The sequence below is a fragment of the Saccostrea echinata genome, unplaced genomic scaffold, assembly GCF_033153115.1.
Source record: "Saccostrea echinata isolate AGI-Se365-2 ecotype Australia unplaced genomic scaffold, CSIRO_AGI_Sech_v1 ptg000002l, whole genome shotgun sequence".
Classification (NCBI taxonomy): domain Eukaryota; kingdom Metazoa; phylum Mollusca; class Bivalvia; order Ostreida; family Ostreidae; genus Saccostrea; species Saccostrea echinata.
The window spans coordinates 2,619,293-2,645,183 of NW_026889751.1; the positions used below are offsets into that span (position 1 = coordinate 2,619,293).

The following is a 25,891-nucleotide window of genomic DNA, read 5'->3' on the forward strand; positions in this document are numbered from 1 at the left end:
CATGAAAAAACTTTGAGATATCTGAGGGTTCAAGACACTGAGGTTAAAATGAACAGAGAGAGAGCGTGGCCTAAAGGTTTATGGGTCAGACAGTATGTTTTCTTTGACAAATTCTCTCTAGTTTTAAAAAAAAGCATTTTTGTCATAAAAACCTTCAATGTTGTTTTTTTATGACCATAAAGCCATACAAAATTGTTTACATTGTGTCAAAGTGACCATTTTGATTGATGATGCTTAAAAAAATGTTATGAGATGTCTAAAATGTTCATTGTAAAAAATTATTACCTTAATAGAATTTACAGCTTTCTGTCAATGACTAAAACTTTGTGTTAAGAATTAAAAGTGTGTTGAAATGATTTTCTGTCATTTAATATTTGGAGGTATAGAAAACTGGGTTCTAACACGTTAAAATTTACTAGAGAATTACCCATTCACACTGGTAAATTGTACTCAGAGTGATCTGCCCCATGAAAATCTGATTGGGGGGGGGGGGGGAGGGGGGTACGAAATATATGGAGATAACGAACAGTATTCAAGCTCAAAAGTCCTTTAAACAATACAAATTTTAGAGCAGAGCAAACACGGACCTCTAAAACATCAGAGGTGGGATCAGGTGCTATGTAGGAGTAAGCATCCCCTGTCGACCCGTCACAAGCCGTGTGCTCCTTGTCCTGATCGGGGAATAACGGAAAAATCCGTCGACAATTCAGTGTGTAAATAATGGCCTATCAATTTGTATGAAAAACGTCAGTTAACATTTGACTTCATGATAAATTGTATTTGCTGACAAGGTCATTGTATCGGCCATAGAACGTACGAAATGACGACTTTAATGAGACTGCTGATATTCTTGTTTCATCAACTTGTTTGTCAATAACTTACCTTGTTTAAGAAATTGTTCATACGTAGAGCATGCTCTTGCGTATTGAATCAACTGAGAGATATAAACCCCTATGCATGTGGTGAAGGTACTGTATATTGTTGCATAAGTAAGGGAAGACGACGATTGAAAAGGTAAAGTCAGCACGTTTATCATAAAGCTTGGTTGTTAAAGTACCATTAACGTCTTTTTCTTGTAAAATATCCAGATATGAAGCAGATGTGTCAGACTCTGTGGTATCTTTTATTTCAAGCTCACCGGGATATATCGTATGGAAATAACCATTGTTTATTATTTAAATACATTGTTTCTTATGAAATTAATTTGAGGGAAGGAAAAGTTAGTTTTGTTGTCTGAAGTTATTTGTCCTTTGTAATACCTTTTGCAGTTTTTATCCCTGTTAAAAACCTGGAATCCCGTGGAAAAAAGATTAATTTCGTTTTTGTCATCAATACTTTTATGTTACTCGAAAAAGATTTCAAGGAAGTATTTCTTACATGACATTTGGGGGGGGGGGGGTTAAATTAATTAATTTTTTATATATATATATTTTGCAATAAACAGTAAATCTTGAAAGCTTGAATGCAACAACATGGCCTTTTCATTTTCATACACTGTAGAGGGATGTTTTCTAACCCCCCCCCCCCCCAGTTTACTTGGGTATAAATACGTCAGTATATACATATACAAGTACATGTAGTGGGTAGTGAGTAATGCTCCATTCACTAAACTAATTTTCATAATTATTATATTGTCAATTATAATATGTCTTCGTTTCATTGCAATGATATACATGTCGCACAATAAATATTTTTTTTTAAAAATGACCACAAAATGATAATATATAATTATACCTATTTTTTGATGTGTCTATAATTTCAATAAGTGATCCTGATCAGTTATTAACATACTAATAGATTAAAATTTAAACTGTATAAGCATGTTCTAATTTAATATTCCTTTAATTATACATATACTCTATATATGCATATAAACATGAACGCGTTTGGATAAAGTCTCAAAAGACAAGTTTTGTTCTTAGTTTGATGTTATCACATCCTCAACTCCGAGCTCTCTCTTCCAGCTTTAATTTTACTCCATTAAGTGGTTTTAATAAACCCGACTTGTCAAGCTGGAGTGGAATCTGAAACAAATAAAGAAAATATTTCCACATCTAAACTTTTAAAAATTTATTACAAAAACATTGGCTAATAGGATCCGCTGCATCATTTCTTATCTATACTTATAGGTGATAAACTTGGTGAAAAATAGCACTTGGAACAATGATTTCAAATGGGACAGATTCAGCACATGATCAATTTATCTGAATATAAAACTATACGTATTTTTATTTGGTTTCCTACCTCTGTTTCACTACATGTAACGAAGCGGTAATGTTGAAGTATGTACACAATGGCACATTTAGCTTCCATGGCTGCTAAACGCTGTCCTATACAGTTTCTAGGGGTTTATTCCCTGAACGTTTACTCACTAAAACAACTACTTAATTATCACACTCAATTAAGAGGCCCTCTAAGGGGTCCAGGTAGATTTTAAAGATCTTAAAGATCTTAAAGATCCCCAAATTAACGTTGCTGTAGAATTCCTCCTTCAATAAATACAGGTATAGTTAGTTCATAAATGATTTAAACTCTACCTGTACCCCTTAGAGGGCCCCTTAATTGAGTGTGATAATTAGATGTTGGTTTAGTCCAGTAGACGTTCGGGGAACATATATGTATATATGATACCAATAACTTTCAATATAAAATCATACAATTTTTGAAAGGTTCTGATTACGTTTTTGGCAACTGAATATCTAGAAAAGGTTATAAATGTGGTTTATATGTTATACCTCTGTTTCACTACATGTAACGAAGCGGTAATGTTGAAGTATGTACACAATGGCACATTTAGCCTCCATGGCTGCTAAACGCTGTCCTATACAGTTTCTAGGTCCATGACCAAATGGAAGGAAGGCGTACGGGTGACGCCCAGCCTTATTTTCCGGAGAAAACCTAATTCAAATGAAAAGGCAGATTTTTCCCCTAAATAATTTAAAACATCCTTCGCATAACCACAGAGTGTATAGCTGATCAATTTACTACTAGCATGTTTTATCATGTTTTGTAAGCTATAAAAATGTGGATGAATACTACAGTTCTGTAGAATGAAAAATCACCTACCTTTCAGGATCAAATTTCTCCGGATCAGGCCAGTATTCAGGGTCTCTTTGTACTGCAAAAATGGCAAATGACAGATCCATGTCTTTCGGAATCTTGTAACCACCTATTTCCATCGGTACTTTACTCTTTCGATTCGTTCTAGTATTTCAAACAAATTACACATACTAGTATTAAACTATTAGACATTTTCTGTAAAAAAAAATCTCCGGACACAAGCTTTACTAATTTAATTGCAATATGTGATCTTGGCAAAGGATCAGGAAATATGCGTCAAATATGAGCTTCTCCATGTACAGTCTCTACATTACGTTACACTTTCATCCCAATAATATTGAACTTGTTCAAATGAATTCAAGAAAGATCCCCATTCATACTTTGTGTTAAGAATTCTCTAACAGATGTCCTATACTCACTCATACTTTGTGTTAAGAATTCTCTAACAGATGTCCTGACAAGAATTGTTAGTTCTGATTCGTTTTATTAACATTGTCAAAATGCTAGTGTCTGATGCTCATCAAAACGCACGAGTCGATCGTAAATGTCGTATGACTATTTCTTAAACCTTAGCACGGATTTTGACGGAAATACAACATGGTTGCTACATACCCTACACTGGCGGATTTAAGGGGGGCGTGGGGGGCGCACGCCCCCCCCCCCTAAAATTTTCAAAGTATGATATGACTAGTATTAATAATGCCATACTGTGGTATATAACTAACCAATACCACTATTTTTGTGCCTGGTTTTACTCTTAAAATACACGAAAACCCAGGAGCTTCCGGGGACTTCGCCCCCTGGGCCCCCTCTATTCAAAGCATATGACTAGTATTAATAATGCCAAACTTTGGTACATATAAACTAACCAATACCACTATTATTGTGCCTGGTTTTACTCTTAAAATAAACGAAAACCCGTGAGCTTCCGGGGGTTTCGCCCCCTGGGCCCCCACCAGCGCTTCGCCCTGGACCTACTGGGGGCCTTAAGGCGGCCCCCAGACCCCCTGCCTAAATTAAACGAAGTTATCCACCCCCCACCCCCCTAATCACAAATCCTGTATCCGCCCATGCCCTACAAACTGTGTTGGAGGGGTGGTATAGTGGCATAAAGGCAGTTTTTCATTGAGAATGCTTTTTTTTTAACAAAAGATAGGATACCTTACAGCAGGTGGGTATAACCTCAGAGTCTCATTGAATACCCAGTCCATGTACTCCAACTTTTGTACATTGTCATATGTAGGGAGGTCCTAGAAAAATTGATGACAAATATGAGTAGCTTAAAGTTGAATTTTATTGCATTTCATTGCCATTATTTACTGTGCTGTTATTGGATTGTTTTATTGTATTGCAACTTTTATTGCAAAGCGACTTCTTTTGTAAGTACGGTGCACGATGGCCGACAAAAGATGAGATATTGTTGACTTGCAATCAAAACAGAGTTTTTTTCCGTTTTTGTTGGCTGTTATCCTTTAATCATGGGCCAAATAGTAATTTTAGTAATTTTTTACTAACACATCTTTCAAAAATAGTAAGAACAAAAAAGAATTGCAATTGTGACATCTATTGGAACTACTGGTCTGATTTCAGTTCGGATAAAGAAGCATGACTAATACTAATAGGTACAGCTCATGTAATCAAAAGATCCTCGATACACTAAAGGAAAAAGTGTGTTGGACATTGAAAAATATAATATTGTATAGGGTGCAAATAACTGCTTATCTTTCTAATTTTCAATATAGGATACTATTTATTTATCCCTAGGAAAAATGTTCAAAGACAACGATGTGTTGCAATTGATCAACAGAAATCAGTATTGTTTGCTAAAGCGGGGAAAATACATTTTTTAATGTAAATGTGTTAAGTTTCCTTACCATGGCCTATTAAATTGTTAAGAATGCATGAATTGATTACAAATTGAAAAATACACCGTACATTTCAATTTACTTTATTTAAGATCTAAGGGTAACTTATTCTAATTTCATAATCAGAAGAGTATATATAGAGAGTATCTCGACTAAATCAAAGAAAGATAACTCTAACAATTTTGAAGTTTTTGAGGATCATGTACTAACGTGAAATACTTAATAATGAAATTAAAAAAAAATAATCAATACGAACATTCAATAACCCAGTTGGAATCAAAAATATTTACTACGTGGCGCATTTTAACCCCCCTCCCTGAAAAGCTACGTATATGTATGTATTTGTATAATGCATGGAAAAATTTATTTAAATTAACTTACGTTCCCTAAAGTTGAATCAATTTCGTTTATAAGTTTTTCCTGACAATCTGGGTTCGTTGCCAGACAATATACCAAAAAGGTCATGGTGCTCGCCGTTGTATCGAATCCCGCGAGAAGGAAGAGGATTGCATTGCCTGTCACTTCATCCTCAGTCAAACCTACATATGTATCAGAGACACGTCAATTTTACCATAATTATCAGATCATTTTTGGAATTCATTTTGAACATTTAATTTAGGGTTTATCAACATCTAAAACTGTAAAATTCGTTGTTCATTAAAATTTGTTTACTGATGAGAGAGAGAGAGACCTCGTTTTTTCCATTTGTTGGGGTCTCCTTCATAACTGTGTACGTCCTCGATCTCATTCTTTTCTGTGTCCTTGTGAGCGTTTAGCATCATCTGCAGCAAATCTTTTCTATTCTGAGACAAACAAAACGAACAATAATTATTTGTTGCAATATCTAAAGATAATCTGATGAATCGTTTACAGAAAAAAATGTAAGTAAAAAATTCTTTTTAAATAGGCCTTAAATTTTGAAGATAGCTAAAAAATTTGAATTAATTGATTTTTATTCACTTGAAATTTGTATATACATCTTCTAATCGGCGATGCATTTTTGTCATTATGTAGATGTTGATAAATTGCCAAATTAAAACCGTTCCAATAGATTTTGAAATCATAAAATTAAAGACCTGTCTTGTTTTTACTTAAAAATACCTTATCTCCTTCGTCTCGCATTTCAATGGCCTGGTGGACCGCCGATTTGAAAAAGGTCATGACTCTTCGATTATTTGTTGGAGATACATTAAAATAGTTTAAAATCCTATCAAGTGGTGGGAAAATAACTGAAAAATAACATAAATATTGTTATATTAAAATTGAAAAAAAAATGTAAAAAAAAAAAATGTATGCTTTATTTTTCCCTATATGTAAATTTTAGCTGATAAAATATAACAAATCTTAAGCTTTTTGAAAATGTGATAGCTTAAAAGTTAACTTACATGTATCTGTTAAAATTTAACTTAAATCAAATCTCCTTACAATGTTCATTTTTCTTACCAATGAGGAAAATAATAAAATTGATTCTTGGCGCAAAAAGTTCTTTGGCATATTTCACAAAAGTATTATCTGGGTTTGTCTGCGAGTCTATGTCCATTCCGAATCCGAGCGAGGCTATGACGTCCATAGTGTATCTACCAAACATTCTGTAAATAGTTTTATTACAAACTTGCATATTAATGCAGTTTTTTGCATATGTAAAATAAGAACTTCCTATCTACAAAACTGTGGGAGGAGTTATCCGGACAAATGTTGTACCCAATATGCAATTTTTTGTGAGGAAAAATGGTAAAGTTTAACAGCTGGTATTTTCCTCATTAATTACCAAAATCCACGTACTACGCATACCTACGATATATGTACAACTGATGCATTTTGTTGAAAATCGTTACAATTATGTATTTTTTTAAATAAAAGAATTCTGTATAATCCACACCTGTAATCCATAATGATTAAAAAATAACGACAATAATAAAAAGAGAATAATACATGGCAAAATCTGTATCACATCCCACATCAACCTGAGACTCAATTATCAGCCCGAGGGCCGAAGGCCAGAGGGCTGATATTGGTCAAGGATTGATACGGGATGTGATACAGATTTCGTTATGTACATGTATTGTTGTATTTATTATATATTTGCAAATAGTGTCCAAATCATACATAAATTTGTAATTAATTACTAAATTTTTAATATTTGAATGTGTTCTGTTTTTGTTGAAAATTTTTATATTTATTTTATATTTCTTATATAATACAGAATTTTTGCATCCCTGATATGAACACAGGCACTCGCCCTGTATTACACACCCTGTATCAGCACCCTTTATTTTACCCCGGCTTTATAACACACTATTACACCTTTCCAAGCCTCTTTCTTTACTCCTCACTAAGATACATGTATTAACAGTAGTGAAGGAGAAACTTCAAGAGTACTGTGCAACAATATATTCGAGAAGTGGTGTAAATCAGATGAGGATACTAAAAAATTTCAATGAACTTTTGGAGCATTTGAAATCACAAAATTTTACCAAAATCAACAACATAAAAACTTACGACTTTTCAACTTTATATACAACTATTCCACACGATAAATTAAGGTCCAGACTTTCTGACATCGTTGACAGCTGCTTTTTCAATAAAAACGGAACTCGTAAATATACTTACCTTGTCATTGGTCATTTGCAAAATTACTTTGTTAAAAAACAATCTGATTATACACACAAGTACTCTGAAATTCACATTAACAAGATGCTCAAGTTTCTGATTGACAATATTTATGTGGTTTTTGGAGATCAGGTCTTCCAACAATCTATTGGAATTCCCATGGGTACCAATCGCGCCCCGTTATTAGCAGACCTATTTTTGTATTTATATGAAGCAGAATTTTATTCAAAATCTTTTACGTGAAAAGAAGAAAACACTTGCTGTGGCCTTCAACTCGATATTTAGATATATCGACGACGTATTGTCAATTAACAATGGTTATTTCCATTCTTATGTCGACAAGATATATCCCGGTGAGCTTGAAATAAAAGATACCACAGAGTCTGACACATCTGTTTCATATTTGGATATTTTATTAGAAAAACACGTTAATGGTAATCTAACAACAAAGCTTTATGATAAACGTTATGACTTTAACTTTTCAATCGTCGACTTCCCTTACTTATGCAGCAATATACCCTTATCACTTGCATACGGGGTTTATATCTCTCAGTTGATGCGATACGCATGTTCTACGTATGAACAATTTCTAAAACGAGGTAAGTTATTGACAAACAAGTTGATAAAACAAGAATATCAGCAATTTCGTTTAAAGTCGTAAGTTCTATGGTCGATACTATGACCTTGTCAGCAAATAAGTCTATCAATAAGTCAAATGCTGTCTGACTTTTTTCATACTAATTGTTATTCCATTATTTACACACTAGTTGGATTTTCCGTTATTTCCGGATCATGACAAGGAGCACACGGCGGGTGTGACCGGTCGGCAGGGGATGCTCACTCCTCCATGGCACCTGATCCCACCTCTGATGTTTTAGAGGTCTGTGTTTGCTCTGCTCCTATTTTGTTATGTTTAACGGACTTTCGAGCTAGAATACTGTTCATTATCTCCACGTATTTCACCTTTCCGGAACGTCTCTGTATTTTTTCATTCGGAGTACCTCAGATCTTTTTCTACGTTTTTTATGAAGTTTATTTACATTGCAATTTAATTCATCAGATATTTTATGTTATTCAAAGTAATTATTTGTTTAATTTATAATTATTTCATTTCTTATCGCAGAATGCTTTGCATTTGGACAAAAAATAATGAAAAACGGAAATTCAACAAAAACGGAACACATTCAATTATTATAAATTCGGTAATCAATTTACAAGTTTATATAATTATGATTTTTTCAAATTTTCAAATGTAAAATAAGAACAACAATACATGACAAAATCTGTATCACATCCCGTATCAACCCTGGACCAATATCAGCCCTCTGGCCTTCGACCCTCGGGCTGATACAGTATTGGAGTCTCGGGTTTTTATGGGCTGTGGTACATATTTTGCCATGTATTATTCTCAGTATACTATTTGGTTCCTATATTCTAAGATTAAATTTTTACACACTCTTTAAACTCTATGGTTTTTCCTTCATCAGTTTCCTTTTTCAAACCGTCGAGTAGCAACTGATACTTCTTTCTTAAAAGAGGATCCATCTGTAATAAAAAAAAATCATTGTCAAAGGCAAACAAAATGAAGATTAAAGTTCTCACTCAATTATTATATCTAATGGTCGTTTGACGTATTTTAAACCAAGATTTTCATTAGAAATTATATTGAATTATTTTAATTCTTCACCAAAATTATCTTCGCATACTATATTTTAGAAAAATGGTCATTAATTTTGTAAACAAAAGTTTGTGCAATTGAAAATTTTACCTTTCTCATTTTACCACTTGAAAATGTAGGTAAAAGAGTATTTCTCATAAATCTCCAGTGGTCATCTTCAACAACAGTCAAACCATGTCGCAATTCACTCCTGACTTGAAAACTATTCTATGAATTATTTTTAAAGTAATGTTTATTTAATTTGTTAACGTACATAATAACTAAATATATAATTACTAGTTTTCTAATTTTTTCAAATATTTAAAAAGAAATTCTCATTTTGGAAAACTGACAAAAATTTACTCACAGCTCTGTTGGGAGCGTAAGAGAAATCTTTAACTGAAATATTTTTAATAATATCAGGGTCTGCTATCAAGAGTGAAGGGACTCCACCCAGAAAAGTGCTAGAATAAAAGGAAAACAAACGCGATTTTATTTAAACAATAAAATGCTTTCTTTCTTTGATAATGTAGGAAATAACGGTTGCAGCCATTGCAGAAAAACTGCCATAACCCGCATAAGTGGGTTATGTCAGTGTTTTTATGAAATGGTTGCAACCGTCAATGCTTCATTAACAAATAAAGAAATCATTTTATCGTTTAATATATTTGTGTATATAATTGTAATAAATGGGTTTAAAAACGTAAAATATTGTATTACTGATCTGTACGTCATGGTCTGTTTCATTGGTTAAAGAGCCAACTTTCTTGTGAAATCTTTCATAATGGTGGCTTGAAAAATCCGGTTCTAACTAGTTCAGAGTTAATGAATTGACTAAGGGAAGTGGGTTTCATAAATTAAAAAAAGAAAACATTCAGTGGGTGTGAATATATGCAAGTAACAGTAACCGTCATTTTAGCAACATGTTCACTGCATTCTTCAACATCAGAGTTGTTATAAAGTGTAAAATATTGAAGTATAATTTTACCCTACAACTTTTCCATAATTTTGGATCTGCTTCATATCAAATCCGTGGACGCCCTTTAATTAAGAATATAATGAAATTGTAAAAAATGGAAGAAACAGAGAGTAAATTTTGATGAACATGAAGAGGAACGTTTTATTTAAATACAGGTAATGCAATATTGAATGATCTCTCTCTCTCTCTCTCTCTCTCTCTCTCTCTCTCTCTCTCTCTACTTTTGAAATATAAGAGCGAAAATAAGACAAGACATTCTATAAATTTATTAAGGATAAAGAATGTTAAAGATCTGCCTAAACCTACAATATTCTTTAACTCTCTAAGCGTCCCAATATAAGGAAAATATTCAGGACCTGGAACTCCAAGACGACGCCATAATCCAAACTTCCATTTCACATGTCTACAACATTATAAACTTATATATCAATTATATATACACACTCGACAGAACATCAGGCCTAAGACCTGTAACTGATCAATAATACAATAATATGACCTACATGTATCTAGTGTTCCAAGAACTCTTTTATCCCGAAAGAACATTAGAATGCGATTCCTTCAATTTTAAACACGTAAAGCTGAAGGAAAGTATTTTTTCAGAATTTTATTATTCCTATGTTATAAAAAATAAAAAAAAGTTTTTTTTCTAAAATCAAACCAAACAAGTAATATGAGAATGTATTCAGTAACAACAGTATCTTCACAAAACCTACATGTGCTGACAAATGATATACAGTTTTAGAATGTCTTGGAGAAGAAAAATATGAGTTTAAGTTAAAAAAAATTAATAATGGTCTTCTCTTATTTTATCAAGTTTTATTGAAATGGGAAGTTTATTGACTTTCTATGGTACCAAAGATGAAATGATAAGTCGATATTTTTAAAGTAGGTCAAGGTAATGGGTCTGAAAACCTCAAACTGAAAAGATTGTCTAGACAGCTAAAAACAAACGTACAACCCCTTAAAATAAGAATGCATTGTACAGCCTCTTATGTCTAAAATGTAGGACAATGGAGGTCCTTCAAAAGCTGCTAAGAACATGTTCAAGGTCAGAATGTAACGCACAATTCATTTGTGCTATAGGGAAGTTTAGGACGATAGCCGAAATACCAAGTTTAGAGGACAAAAACTAAATTTTTTTGATGGAAAAATGTATTAAGGATTTATCATAGTTCAGTTCTATACGTGTTTTCCAATTAAAAGAAGACGTTGATATCAGTTTACTTGCAAAACCAGAGACAGAAGACTATGGAGACAACATGCACGTAAATATATCGGCAAATGCAAGTTTTATTTAGCACGAAAACCCAGGAGGCCCCTATGTAAACAAAGCAAGTGACATACCTTTCCATATATGTAAAATTGATAAAAAAATCGTTGGATTGGGTTCCTGTCCACAAATTATTTGTGAATACTTAAATCAATAAAAACCGAATGAATAAATTATCTTCCTTGACGAAGCAATATTCCTGTAAACGTGATAAATGGATAAGTAGCAATGTATAATTAAAATATGCAAATACAAAACAGAAAAAAATACCGCTAATGAACATGTATATGTAGCTGAAACATGGGAAGCAAGACTTCATTTTCATTGTACTTACATGTAAACAGCAACCAGAGCAAAGACAATCAGTAAAATCCACCCATTGATTTCCACAACACCCAACACGTCCATGGTGTAACTCACACTGAGTGATTTCCGTTATAAAAATATATATGAAAAAACACAGCTCTGTGACCGAGAAATGACTAATACAAACAAACCCTATCTGACGACATTTTTATTTTAAGACATAGTTTTACATTTGAGTTATCTTTCGTTGAGTCATAGATAAACCTGTTTCTAGTAATCATGACCGTATAAAGTCAAAAGAAAGATAAAAAGTACTAATAATATATTTTGACCTTAAAATCGATGTCGTAAACCTTATTTCCTTTGATTGCTGCATACAATCTATCGAGAACATGTCAGATCACTGTTATTTTCAGATTTAACCATTAGATTTTGTTCAGAATATTTATTTAGATCTATATAGTTCTCTGTTGCTACAGTCTCTATAGTACTCGGAGTTATTTGCCCCAGAAAAATATGTATATAAACACATAAATAGTTTTTTCCCTTTCATTTCTCTTGAAAGAGAATTGCTAACTATTTTACATGTAACCGGTTTTTGGTCTGTAGTTATTAGTCCCCTACCGCCGAAACCGGAAAGGACTATAGGTTTCCTCTGAGTCTGTCCGTCCGTCTGTCTGTCTGTCCCTCTGTCTGTCTGTCAGTCTGTCCCACTTGGTTTTCCGCTCTTTTATTCTAAACGCTTGCAGATAATGAGCTGATTTTTGGTATGTGAGTGACAGATAAGTTTGCATTTCGTTCCGCTTCAATGATTTTGGCGGAATTACAACCTTTTCAATTTTTCAGGGTTTTCCGCACTTTTTTTCTAAACGCTTGCGGATATTGAGCTGATTTTTGATATGCGACTTTACCTTGATAAGTTATAGATCAAGTTTGCATTTCATTCCGCTTCATTTTTTTTTTTTTTTTTTTTTTTTTTTTTTGGCGGAATTATGGCATTTTCAAATTTTAGCGGGAACCAGATTACACTTGCCGGTAGGGGAATAGTATTGCTAATGCAATACTCTCAGAATGCTTGTTTACTCTCGTAATACCTTTAGAGCATTTTATCTCATGACCGAAGATCAGAATACGCCGTATAAAAAGATAAATTTCATTTTATCATAAGAACTTTGATATTTTCGGAAAAGATTATATATTTTTGTTATAGTATATTTCCTACTTTCCTGATAAATAGTAAATCTAATGATAAATAATACGTTTTTTCTCTGTAAAGGTAAGTTTACAACACTAATTGACCTAATATATATGTTTACTATTTAGTGAATACTGGCAGCGAAGTTGTTATCGTCCATTTTATATATCTTTGTAATTGACCTAATATATATGTTTGCTATTTAGTGAATACTGGCAGCGAAGTTATTAGAGTCCATTTTATATATCTTTGTTAGCACAAAAAATATAAATAAAGAAAAAAGAGATAAATTAAAAAGCGAAAATCGCCACAAAATGATAATCAGTTTATAATACCTGATTTTGTGTCTACTTTATCAAGTGCCTGAGTAATTAACAGCTAATAACCCGACGCTATAAAATATTCTAAAATCTCTAATTTATAAATACTTATTTCTTTAAAAAAATACTGAATATCTGCTTTAGAAAAACAAACATGACCGTTAGCACAAGTTAATGTTATCACATTCCCACCTCTGTTAACACTTCCGGTTTTAATTTCAACTATTAAGAGCTTTTAATAAACCCTGTTTGTCAAGCTACAGACACATAAGGACGATTTTATTAGGACGAATTCTTTAAATTATCAAATTATCTCAATAAACTACATGTATTTCACATTCTGTTTTATACCCATGTTAAATCGATAAGGTTAAAGCACACACCCACACACACACACACCCACATACACACACCCTCACACACACACACACACAGATAGATATATATATATATATATATATATATATATATATATATATATATATATATATATATATATATATATATATATATATATATATATACAATGGTACATTTAGCTTCCAGACAGCTAAATGTTTCCTATCCAGTTCAGGGGACAGTGTCAGAAAGGAAGCTTTTAAGGAAGACGTACATGTAACGCCCAGCTTTGTTTACTGAGAAAACCTAAATCAAATGAAAACGGAAGATTTGTTTCTGAACAAATTAAGACACACACCTTGCATAACCTCAAAGCAATCAGTATATCAAAGTAGTGTGTTTTATCATTGAATTTTATGAAAACGAACAGTAATCAAGCTCAGAAGTCCATTGAAACAATACAGATTATGAGCAGAGCAATCATGAACGTCAGAGTTGGAATCAGGTGCCATGGAGGAGTTAGCATTCCCTGTCGACGGGTCACATCCACCTTGTTCTGCATTAGTTAGAATAACCTAATTGTGTTTCGGGACAAGCCCTCAACACAGTTAGAATACGTCCCATATAATTACAATGTAGCAAATCGCAGCAGATCCCCTCCGAAACGATTTTGAAGTAAACAAAAGGAGTTGCACTGAAAATAACTACCAAATTAATCATAACAAACCTTTTTGAGATTGTATATGCCTTTTAACCGAAAAAATAATCCATGTAAAGACGAAAATTCAACTCATTTTCTCAACATTTTTTCCCGCTTCAAATTTACACGCCATGTTGACATTCGAACTCTCTGGATTGATCATAGTAAATGCACTGAGTTCGAGTTATCGCCCGTGTTTATTTTGCTACATTACCAATAACGGAACGAATTCTATCGTTAAACCGGGTCCGTAGGACAATATCATTTAAACGATAGAACGTTCTGTCTAGTTCTGCATATGATCGGATAAGCAGAAAAATCTGTAGACAAATCAGTGTGAAAATAATGGCCTAACAGTTTACATGAAAAACGTCAGTGAACATTCGACTTAACGACAGATTGTATTTGCTAACAAGGTACTGTAAAAAATTTTATTTTGCGTGTATGATATTTGGCGGAAACTCATTTTTTTAAGAAGTTGGCGTAGATATGATTTAAAGCTTTCTGAAAGTGTTTTACATGAATATATATACACAGGGAATTTAGCAATGCACTTGATTAAGCGAAAGCTACTAAATAAAGTACACGGCCAAATGTAATACGTCTACAGTAACTGTATCGACCATAGAATTAGCGAAAAATTGACTTACAACGAGTTTTCAGATATCCTTGTATCATCAACTTATTTTTGAATAGCTTATCTCGTTTTAGAAAATATTCGTACGTAAAACATGCTCTTGCGTCTTGAATCAACTGGGAGACATAAATTCCACTTCCAGGTGATAATGGTATATTGCTACACAAGGAAAGTTGACGATAAAAAAGTGAAGTCACGTTATCATAAAGTTTATTTGTTTGGTTGCTATCATTTTCTTTCTCTAATAAAATATCCAAATATGAAATAGATGTGTCATACTCTGTGGTGTCGTCTATTTTGAGTTCAAAGGGATATTATTGTTAATTGATAAAACCTCGTCGATATATCTAAATTCTAATTGAAGGCCACAGTAAGAAACTTTTTTTTCATGCAGAAGCCCTGCTTCAATTGAATACAAAAACAGGTCTGCTAATAACGGGACACAGTAAGTACTCATGGGAATTCCAACAAGAGACCTTTCTCCAAAAACTAATTTAGTTAGATATTGTCAATCAGAAACTCAAACATCTTTTTAATGTCAGTTTGGATCAGAATGGGTTTTTTTTCTCAAATAAATTTGCAAAAGACCAATGACAAGGGAAATCCATTTACGCGTTCCATTTTTATTTAAAAAGCGTGGGGAATTGTAGTACAGTGTATCAAGTAGTGAAAAGTCATATGTTTTGATGCTGTTGAGTTTGAATATCTTTACAAAATCTTAAATGAAACACACACATGCAATGCACCACTTCACATATTTATTTTTCTTTTCAAAACTGCATTGGAGAAAGTTCCTTCATAATTCAAACTATACCACTGATTTTTCAGAAATTCCTTTTACAATTCAAATTATACCACTGTTATTTCTATCTAAGTTAACATATGCAAAGTTAAGAAAAGACTAAGAGTCCTTTGTTCTCTCTTCCAATTTTAACTTTATCCCATTCGTAGGTTTTAATAAGCCAGAAGAAATACTTAGCTGCAAGGGAATCTGAAAGAAAAACCTCAAAAGTAATTCTTTCATCGAAAATACCAATAACTTTCAATATAAAATCATACAATTTTTGAAAGGTTCTGATTACGTTTTTGGCAACTGAATATCTAGAAAAGGTTATAAATGTGGTTTATATGTTATACCTCAGTTTCACTACATGTAACGAAGCGGTAATGTTGAAGTATGTACACAATGGCACATTTAGCCTCCATGGCTGCTAAACGCTGTCCTATACAGTTTCTAGGTCCATGACCAAATGGAAGGAAAGCATACGGGTGACGCCCAGCCTTGTTTTCCGGAGAAAACCTGAATGAAAAATGGGAAGCATTATTTGTTGCACAAACCAGTTAATCTACAAGAAACATTTATTTATAAATCAATAGGCTGTTTAACGTTGATTTTATGTATAAATTAAGACAGCTGGTAATTATGTTATCGTTCGTTGAATAAATATATGTACTTATAAATCACAAAGATTTAAACCTACCTTTCTGGATCAAATTTTTCAGGTTCTGGCCAGTATTTAGGGTCTCTTTGTAGTGCATAAATAGGAAATGACAGATCAACGCCCTTGGGAATCTTATACCCACCTATATCCATCTCAACTTTGCTCACCCGATTGGTTCTAAAATTAAAAAGAAATTGGATTCATTTGCTTAGAAATCAAACATCCCATGTACAAACGTCAGCTAGATATGAAATCTAATGTCATGTTTTTGCAAGCGATAGATGTTTATTTCATGCCTTGGAGACATTACTTTTGATAATAAAAATTTAGCCTTATCCTCAATTTTATGCAATGTTCGTTTTTTGTATTGTTACTTTGCAATAATTTCAATAAATAACTTCTTCTCATTTGAAAACTACAAGTCTATTGATATTAAAGAAAAAAAATGAGCAATGTTCAAACATCATAAGCACTCACATTCTTTTGCAGTTGTAAGAAAAAAAAACAGGATTGCTTCAGATAACTATTGATTGTGTGATATAAAAATTAGTACGAATACATTTTTCACAATTTTAAATTGCTAATTTTAAAACGTTTAAGCGAAGACAAAGCATAATCATTGTGTGTTGAGGGGGGGGGGGGGTGTTAAAAGGGCAAAATACCTTGTAGCTGGAGGATAGAGTCTTAGAGTCTCATTGAAAACCCAGTCCATGTAGTCAATCTTCTGAACATTGTCGTAAGTTGGGAACTCCTAGAAATATTGATAATTATCATGCAGCTTATTTAATCAAAAAACATGTTTGAGATTTTCTGAAGATTTTTCTATGTTGACATGTAGTTCATTATGAATAAAGAGTGTAATCTAAAAATATATAAACAAAAGAAAAAAAAGATACAATTTTAATTTCACCTTTCCTAGAATTGAATCGATTTCGTCAATGAGTTTTTCTTGGCAATCTGGGTTTGTTGCCAGACAATATGCCATAAAGGTCATGCTGCTCGCCGTTGTTTCAAACCCAGCAAGTATAAATAGGATAGCATTCCCGGTCACCTCATCTTCAGTCAAACCTAGTGAAAAACGACAGCTTAGAATGCACGATTTTGAACAAATAATCGTATTGCATATTCATTTGTTCGATGGAACACTTATAAGGTTCACCTCTCTTAAAAGCTACTGAGAGAGAGAGAGATGTAACAATTGACCTCGCTTTTTCCATTTATTTGGGTCTTCTTCGTAGTTTTGTTCACTCTCTATTTCATTCTTTTCGGTGTCTTTGTGGGCATTCAACATCAACTGTAGCAGATCTGTTCTATTCTATATCACAGAAATAAACACTGAAATTAACTGTTTGTTTTTGTAAAAAAAAACAAAAAAAACAACACACTATTAGGACTGTTTTTTTCCCTAAAGATGTACTTAAGGACTACTGTGAAACCATGCGTGACACGATGAAAGCAAACACAATTTGATACGTAGCATATAAATTAGTAAGAAGTTTGCCATTTTGATGAACCTTGACCAAATTCCTCAAGTGAACACAGTTAAAGGTTGTGATATCCTCTAGACATAAACAACCTCTGTGTCACATGAAATTCTAGAACGTTGACATTATTTTACTCTTTGATTTTCCTCAGACTTTGTTGCAAATAGACCTTCAAATTTTCAAGTGTGTGTGTGAGGTAGGGTGTGTGTGTGTTTACCTTGTTTTTATTTTATGGTAGATGAGTGAGATGAAACCTTGACATAGCCTAAATGAAATGTCAAAACAATCACTTTTCATAAATTTTCTAGTAACCTATCTAAAGAAATCAACTGAAATAAAATATGAAATAGTTTTAGAAACAATGTTTGGAAAGAAGTTCATTAATAAAATGATGAATTGTATAGTGACCCTTAAACAAATGCAACATTAAAACTAGAGGCACTGTGAGCATTGAGCTCACAAAATGATATACCCCGCTACAATTTAAGTATAATGTATAGTCTACTTTTTGCTACGGAAAACCCAAAATATCTGTCTGATGAGAAAATAAACTAGGATGTCACAATGGTACAATGTGACAAAGATTCTATGAAAGTATCATTAAATTTTTTCCTTGGTATAGAGAAGTCGCAAATAAGTGATGGGTAACCCCCCCCCCCCCCCAATATTATAATAGAAAGAATGGCATTGTCCATGTGGGAAACCCCAAAATATCCGTACAATAGAAATAAATTATAGAAGACACTACGTTTTGTTCGTTTGTTTGTTTGTTGTTTAACGTCCCTCTCGAGAATTTTTCACTCATAAGGAGACGCCACCACTTGCCGGTGGAGAGTTGCAAATTTTGTCCTATACTCGGCACTTACGGCCATTGAGCAGTGAGAGATCTTTTTTGTGCCAGCACCTACAGCGACACGGGACCTCGGTTTAAACGGTCTCATCCGAAGGACCGGTCTCCATGTCCCACAGTGGGATTCGAACCCGCGACGTAAGGATCAACTCCTTACTTCGCGACTCTAGAGCAGACGCTCTAACCACTGCGCCACGCGGGCGACGAAGACACTACGTAATAAAGATTCTGTGAAAGTCTCATTAGGCTCTAAATTTTATTCCGTGGTATAGAAGGAGTTGCGGATAAGAGATGAGTACTACACCGAGGCGTTAGGGACGAAAGGACATACACTCTAATCACTATATATCCCCGCTTTTTAAGCAGGGGAGGGGTATAAAAAATATATATCAGTCTCATAAATTAAAGAGCATAAATTTTTTTTTCAAATTTTGAAAAAAAAGACAGTTCTAGAAATATTCTTAAGACAAAAATTATCTTAATATGTATACGTGGTGGTTTCAGTTTATTCCCCGGTAATATGCAAAAGAGGGGTAGAAAAACTGTAGACTAAATATAATTAAACTTTTTAACAATGAAGCCTTGGATGTCAAATACCTGATCTCCTTCGTCTCGCATTTTAACTGCCTGGTGTACAGCCGATTTAAAAAAGTTCATGACTCTTCGATTATTTAAAGGTGATAACTCAAAGTAGTTTAATATACGGTCAAGAATTGGCAAAACAACTGAAAATTAAAAATATATATATTATTTACACTTTGATATGAAAATATGATATTCCACAATATCATATCGTGATTTTTTTAATGACGTGTAAATATGTATTGGAGTTACCTAAAAAGCGAATAATATTTAATAATTTGCTCAAAAATTAAATTAAAAGTCTTCGTGAAATGTTTAATGCTTTTCATCTGCTGATAGCAATTTTTGCGAAAATCTGCGGTATTCCTTCAACCTCAATAAAGACATATCACTACGTTAAAAGCATTCGGGGATTCTGGAAACCCCATCACATATATTACAAATATATAATGTATGAATGAATTGCAAACGCTCTTTCGCCTACATGACCTTTTCATGATATCTAATATATATATATATATATATATATATATATATATATATATATATATATATATATATATATATATATATATATATATATATTTAAAAAACGCTTGTATTTTGTAGCCATATCATTATTACTAACCGATAAGCCGCAGATTGCTCATAAACATTTTCATACTATCTTTAATCAGCAGCAAGGGCGAAGCTGTACCCTATGGTACTTGTATTTTTTCCCATAAAGGATCAAAATCCGAGTATCATGCACATCAATATTATATACACAATTGATATGCAAAATAAAAACTTCTTAGCCTGAAAATTGTAATAATAAAAATGACTGATATTTTCCCTATAATTATTTAGAAATCAAAAGTACCATGTGCATCTAGTGCTATGCCCAACAATTAATTTGCAAAATAAAAACTTCTTATTTTTAAAATGTAGGATGCGTTATCGAGGCAAATTTTGTATGAAATATGAAGTTAACGAACAGTATTCAATCTGGAAAGTCCAATGAAACATACAAGTTTGGAGCAAAGCAAACATGGACCTCAAAATTTAGAGGTGGGATCAGATTCCATGGAAGAGTGAGCATCCCTTGCTGACCGGTCACACCGTTAAGTGCTCTTTTATCATGATCGGGAAAAAAACCCGGAAAATCCATAGACAGTATCCTATACGCAATATTTAGCCTAAAAATTACTACATGTAAGTTCAACAACTGGTAATTTTCTCTTAAATTATCACAAATCAAAATCTAAGTACTATGCCCATCTCTGATATACATTGTTGTACACTTGATCTGCAAAATAAAAAGTTTTTATCTTGAAAACTGTAAAAGTTATCCAGACAAATGATGTATCCTACATTGCATAAAAATGACTTTAAGTAGTTTAACAACTGGCATTTTTTTAATTTTTTGTTGTTGTAAATCATCAAAATTCAAAATCCAAGTACTAAGCACATCTCTGATAGATGCACAGTTGATCTACAAATTAAAAAGGTTCCTAACTTGAAAACTATATGAGGAGTTATCTCGACAATGATATACGTTTTTGGTAGCCGCCCTCCCGACCCCCACAGTCGCTATTTTTAAGTATTTCAATAGCCAGATTTTTTTCCTTCAGAGAACCTGCATTAAAATTAAATTAACAAACATCTGCACCCGCAGAAAAAACAAGTATACATACAAATCAGGAATAAGCGAAAGGAGAACTTGTTGTCGAACAGTTCTTTGGCATATTTCACAAATGTATCATCTGGGTTCGTCTGTGAGTCTATGTCCATTCCGAATCCGAGCGCGGCTATAACATCCATTGTGTATCTACCAAACATTCTGTAAATAAATTCATTCATAGCTGATTCTACTTTTGAACATGAAATAATTTCTATTATTTCTGTGGAACTACGCAAATTCAGACAGATGTAGATCATGAATCTATTTATGATTTTTTTCATCGTTTTCTTACCCTTTAAATTCTATGGGTTTTCCTTCGTCTGCCTCCTTTTTCAAACTTTCGAGCAACAACTGATATTTCTTTCTTAGAATGGGATCCATCTGTAATATTAACAATATCAGAGCATAGACAGAATAACTTAAATGTTTTTTCTACATTTGTTTTAAAAAGATGTTTTCTTTTCTTGTTTATGAGGATATATATGCTTTTGGAGCATGTTATAAAATAATTAGCATAAATCATCAATATATATATATATATATATATATATATATATATATATATATATATATATATATATATATATATATATATATATTAAACCACAGGAGTTCGCATACCTATCAATTTTACCGAATTCTTCAGTAAATATAAAAAATACGTAATACCTATAATAATAACACTATTATAGGTATTACGTATTTTTTATATTTACTGAAAAATTCGGTAAAATTGATAGGTGTGCGAACTCCTGTGATTAAACCAACAACCTAAAATCCTATTAGTAGACTGTTATTTCTTAAACATGTTTGTAAATGTATTTGCATTTTAACTAATAGATGTATTTCTAGTTCCGGCTCTAAATATAGCAGCACAGAACCAAGATCCTTGTATGTTAATAATATGAATTTTTGAATTATCGATGCATTGTCTTTGTACAAGATAATTTTTACAATTTGTTCATAAAATGGTCCCATATTAAGCCTTGCTTCATTAATGTGGCCCGACCCTACCCACTACTAGCCCAGTGATTCTTGCACAGAAAATTTTTTCATATTTTTTTTATTGATGCAACCAAATCAATAAAGTGATTTGTGCCGAGTTTGAAATTGGTCCAGTGATGCTGGAAAAGTTAAAAAATGTAAAAACAATTGACACAATGGTCAGTAAGACGCTGGACACTCTTTGCTAAGGGCCATTGGAGCTGCAAATTCCGTTTTTCTGAAATTCAGTTATCTATGAATAGCTGATAATAATTTTTTTTAAAAAATTAAAAGCCCCTCTTCTATGTAAAATATAATTTTCAAGGTTTTTATAATTTGATCCGTTAAAATTTCAAACTTAAGCTTGAAAAGGTGATTTTTTTTTTGGCACAAGTCTTTTAAAGTAGATGTTCACTGATGTACAGAAATCATCCTTGGCCCTTAGTGTAGCACTGACTAATAGGAGCTACCGTGTTACACGTATTAATGAGCTAAAGTTAAAAAAAACTGTACCTTTCTCATTTTACCACTTGAAAATGTTGGTAACAGAGTGTTTCTCATGAATCTCCAGTGGTCATCTTCAACAACAGTCAAGCCATGTTGTAACTCATTATTGTTTCGAACGACATTCTGCAAATAAAAACTTTTGTGCATACATCACGTGTTGTCGATAAAGGGTTCATCGTTAAAATGACAATGCCTTGTGGGTAGAATTCGTACTGTATGTTGGCAATGTAGCAAAGCACAATTCAGAGTTTAGTCTGGTAACCTTCCCAAAATTCCGTCAGCACACTCTTTGTATTAGGAGTTGGGAACGGAATTGTGTGAAGGATACTAGACTATTCAGAGTTCAACAAGGCGGATAATTGGAGAGACAAAAAAGGGAAAATATTTGGTTTTTATATGAATAATATTCTTTGGATGAAAGTAAGCTCCAAAAACAGAATGTGCTATGATATGTTTCACGGTTTTTAAATGCAGCTTCATTTGTAACTTCTAAAATCGTGCAGGATGGAATATGCTCCATTCTGCTACGTTGCATATATGTGGGATTTATTCTAACTTCATTTGTATCTTCCAAAATCGTGCAGGATGGAATTTGCTCAATTCTGCTACGTTGCAACTATGTGGGATTTATTCTAACTATAGTGCTACCTTCTCAAGGTACAGGTACCTTAACTTATATGTAACTAAACTGTAGTGTCATTGGGAAAGACAGGAACAAAACTCTGAAATGACAGTACACTTGCCCATTTTGTAAAACCCATTACCATGATACACAAGAAGAGAAATGATACTTCAAGTCTAATGAATTTCATTATCGGAAGCCACTTGAAAATTAAATTTGTATTTGCATTTCAAAATAACAGTAATAATTATAAATCATTAGTATTATTTGTTTGTTTGTTGTTTAACGAGAATGCCCTGCCGACCGGTCACACTCGCCGTGTGCTCCTTGTCATGATCGGGAAATAACGGAAAAATCCGTCGACAATTCAGTGTGTAAATAATGACCTAACAATTAGTATGAAAAACATTTCGTCAGCATTTGACTCAATGATAAATTGTATTTGCTGACAAGGTCATTGTATCGACCATAGAACTTACGAAATGATGACTTTAAACGAGACTGCTGATATTTTTGTTTCATCAACTTGTTTGTCAATAATTAACCTCGTTTTAGAAATTGTACATACGTAGAGCATGTTCTTGCGTATCGAATCAAATGAGAGATATAAACCCCGTATGCAGGTGATGAAGGTATATTGCTGCATAAGTAAGGGAAGTTGATGATTGAAAAGTTAAAGTCATCACGTTTATCATAAAGCTTGGTTGTTGGATTACCATTAACGTCTTTTTCAAGTAAAATATCCAAATATGAAACAGATGTGTCAGACTCTGTAGTATCTTTCATCTCAAGCTCCCGGGATATATCGTATCGACAAAAGAATGAAAATAACAATTGTTAATTGACAATACGTCGTCGATATATCTAAATGTCGAGTTGAATGCCACAGCAAGTGTTTGCTTCTTACATGTATCACGTATAAGATTTTGGACAAAATTCTGCTTCATATGAATACAAAAATTGGTCTACTAATAACGGGGCGCAATTGGTACCCATAGGAAATAGGAGTAGTAAAGAAAGAGGCTTGGTTGAACATTTACTGGAACCCGCTATGTATCTTTGTTTGTAAGGATTTTTATGAAGTTTTTTTATGAAGTTGAATCCAACATAGATATGGTAATTCAAATTCATTTTGGTTGTTTGGAATATTAAAAATATTCAAAACTGACATATGATTTTGAAGAATTTCTTCCTTAGAAAGGGAACTATCAGTATAAGTTGGAATACCACTTGTAGAATTAAATCCAAGTTCCTCTAAAATACATTTATTATAATAAAATAATGAGCCTTACAAACAAAGACAATGTTGTTACCTGCTTTGTCAGCAGGGACCAGTACGTACTGATCATGTAATCTATCTAATTCTTTTTTCACTTCTGGATTATTGAATACAGAAAGATTGATGGTTCTCATATTGCCCCTCAATCTTTTAATGCTCGATTTTAACATACATCTCATACATTTAATCCATTCTGACAAAGTGTCAAGGTCTTCTTTTTCATGTCTTGTCCGCCTGGCGTAATCCTCTACAGAATCCATAATATTTATGAAATTCCGACGCCAGCTGAAGGATCGGGGTTCCCTAGCTATATTTACCTTTTAAAATTAGTGATCTAAGGTCCTCATTATTAACTATATTTACGTCACCAGTAATAACGTGTCCAGCAGGACTATAGTTGAATAAGTTATGAACTTTTAATTCTGCACATTGTAACCAAGGTAACCCGTATGCAATGCAATACACCAGATTACACAAAGTGAAAATTATTACTTCGTTCTTCTTCGGAAATTGATTATATTTACTTACCAATCTGTTTGGAGCCTTTGAAAAGTCTTTTGTTGTAATTTTCTTTATGATTTCGGGATCTGCTATCAGGAGAGAAGGAATGTGCCCAAGAAAGAGACTACAATGAAATATGAAGATTACAAGACAGTATTCAAGCTTATAAATCCATTCAAACAATACAAATCAGGAGCAGAGCAAACACGGACCTCTAAAACATCAGAAGTGGGATCATATGCCATGGAGGAGTAAGCATCCCCTGCCGACTGGTCACACCCGCCGTGTGCTCCTTGTCATGATCGGGAAAAACGGAAAAATCTGTAGCCAAATGAGTGTGTACATAATGGCCTAACAATTAGTATGAGAATCATCAGTCAGCACTTGACTTAATAGATTGTATTTGCTGACAAGGTCATTGTATCGATTATAGAACTTGCAAAATGATGACTTTAAACGAGACTATTGATATTCTTGTTTCATCAACAATCGGTAAAAGGTTTTCAATGTTTATAATACATTTTGAAAAAAAAAAAACCTTGCAAATAAACTGTATCATATCTTCGGAAATTAATATACTGAATTGCTTGTATTTTATTTTGTACACATGATACAAGTACATGTAAATGTAAAATACCAAAACAGTCTTACCCAACAAGGCTTCCATACTCTTGGATTATCTTCTGGTCAAATCCATGGAGTCCCTAAAGGTACATCGTTGTAGTTGTCATCTTCGCTAGCCAAGGGCTTTTCGGTCTACTCTGCTCCCCATAAATGGGGAGCGGAGTGGGCCAAAAACTCTTGATGGCTTGCGATGATGTGCAGTTGTATGTTTTTAATTTAAAAATATAAATCTTGTATCATTATTATTATTTTTATTTATTAATAGCTAGTTTACAACATTTCAGATCAGACAGGTACAAACCATTTTGAAAGAATTGTGTAAGAGAAAGGAGCAGGGATAATGCTAATACATGTATATAAAAGACGCATATTATTGGGTCCAAAAAAAATTATTCTAATTTACGAAGAACAT

The 25,891-nt window shown here is 33.0% G+C and overlaps 1 protein-coding gene and 1 long non-coding RNA gene across 2 annotated transcripts; both read right to left on the reverse strand.

Moving 5' to 3' along the window:
- Positions 1-1,723: 1,723 nt before the first annotated feature.
- On the reverse strand, positions 1,724-2,421 carry LOC133205167 (uncharacterized). The gene is made up of 2 exons (XR_009723595.1): positions 2,245-2,421; positions 1,724-2,024 (listed from the first exon to the last, which is right to left on the reverse strand). It is a non-coding gene; the product is annotated as an uncharacterized LOC133205167 (long non-coding RNA).
- A 293-nt stretch (positions 2,422-2,714) lies between these two features.
- LOC133203546 (cytochrome P450 3A8-like) lies at positions 2,715-25,891 on the reverse strand. Its single transcript, XM_061339319.1, has 27 exons — positions 25,883-25,891; positions 25,507-25,559; positions 24,883-24,979; positions 22,460-22,576; positions 21,255-21,343; positions 20,976-21,121; positions 19,315-19,442; positions 17,587-17,698; positions 17,294-17,451; positions 17,046-17,134; positions 16,423-16,560; positions 16,079-16,241; positions 15,844-15,932; positions 15,554-15,630; positions 11,779-11,881; positions 10,478-10,574; positions 10,181-10,233; positions 9,560-9,656; positions 9,304-9,420; positions 8,992-9,080; positions 6,369-6,514; positions 6,027-6,154; positions 5,617-5,728; positions 5,307-5,464; positions 4,222-4,310; positions 3,067-3,204; positions 2,715-2,898 (listed from the first exon to the last, which is right to left on the reverse strand). Exons 1-27 carry the CDS (start codon positions 25,889-25,891, stop codon positions 2,730-2,732), a joined length of 2,961 nt encoding a protein of 986 aa, XP_061195303.1. The 3' UTR covers positions 2,715-2,729.

Bases quoted from the DNA above. Each gene is read 5' to 3' on its own strand.
- LOC133203546 (XM_061339319.1), bottom strand. The intron at 17,699-19,314 runs GTATTTGACATC...TCTGTGATATAG, and splicing joins TGCGAGACGAAGGAGATCAG to AATAGAACAGATCTGCTACA. The intron at 15,933-16,078 runs GTATAACATATA...TTTTTCTTTCAG, and splicing joins TTACATGTAGTGAAACTGAG to ATTCCCTTGCAGCTAAGTAT.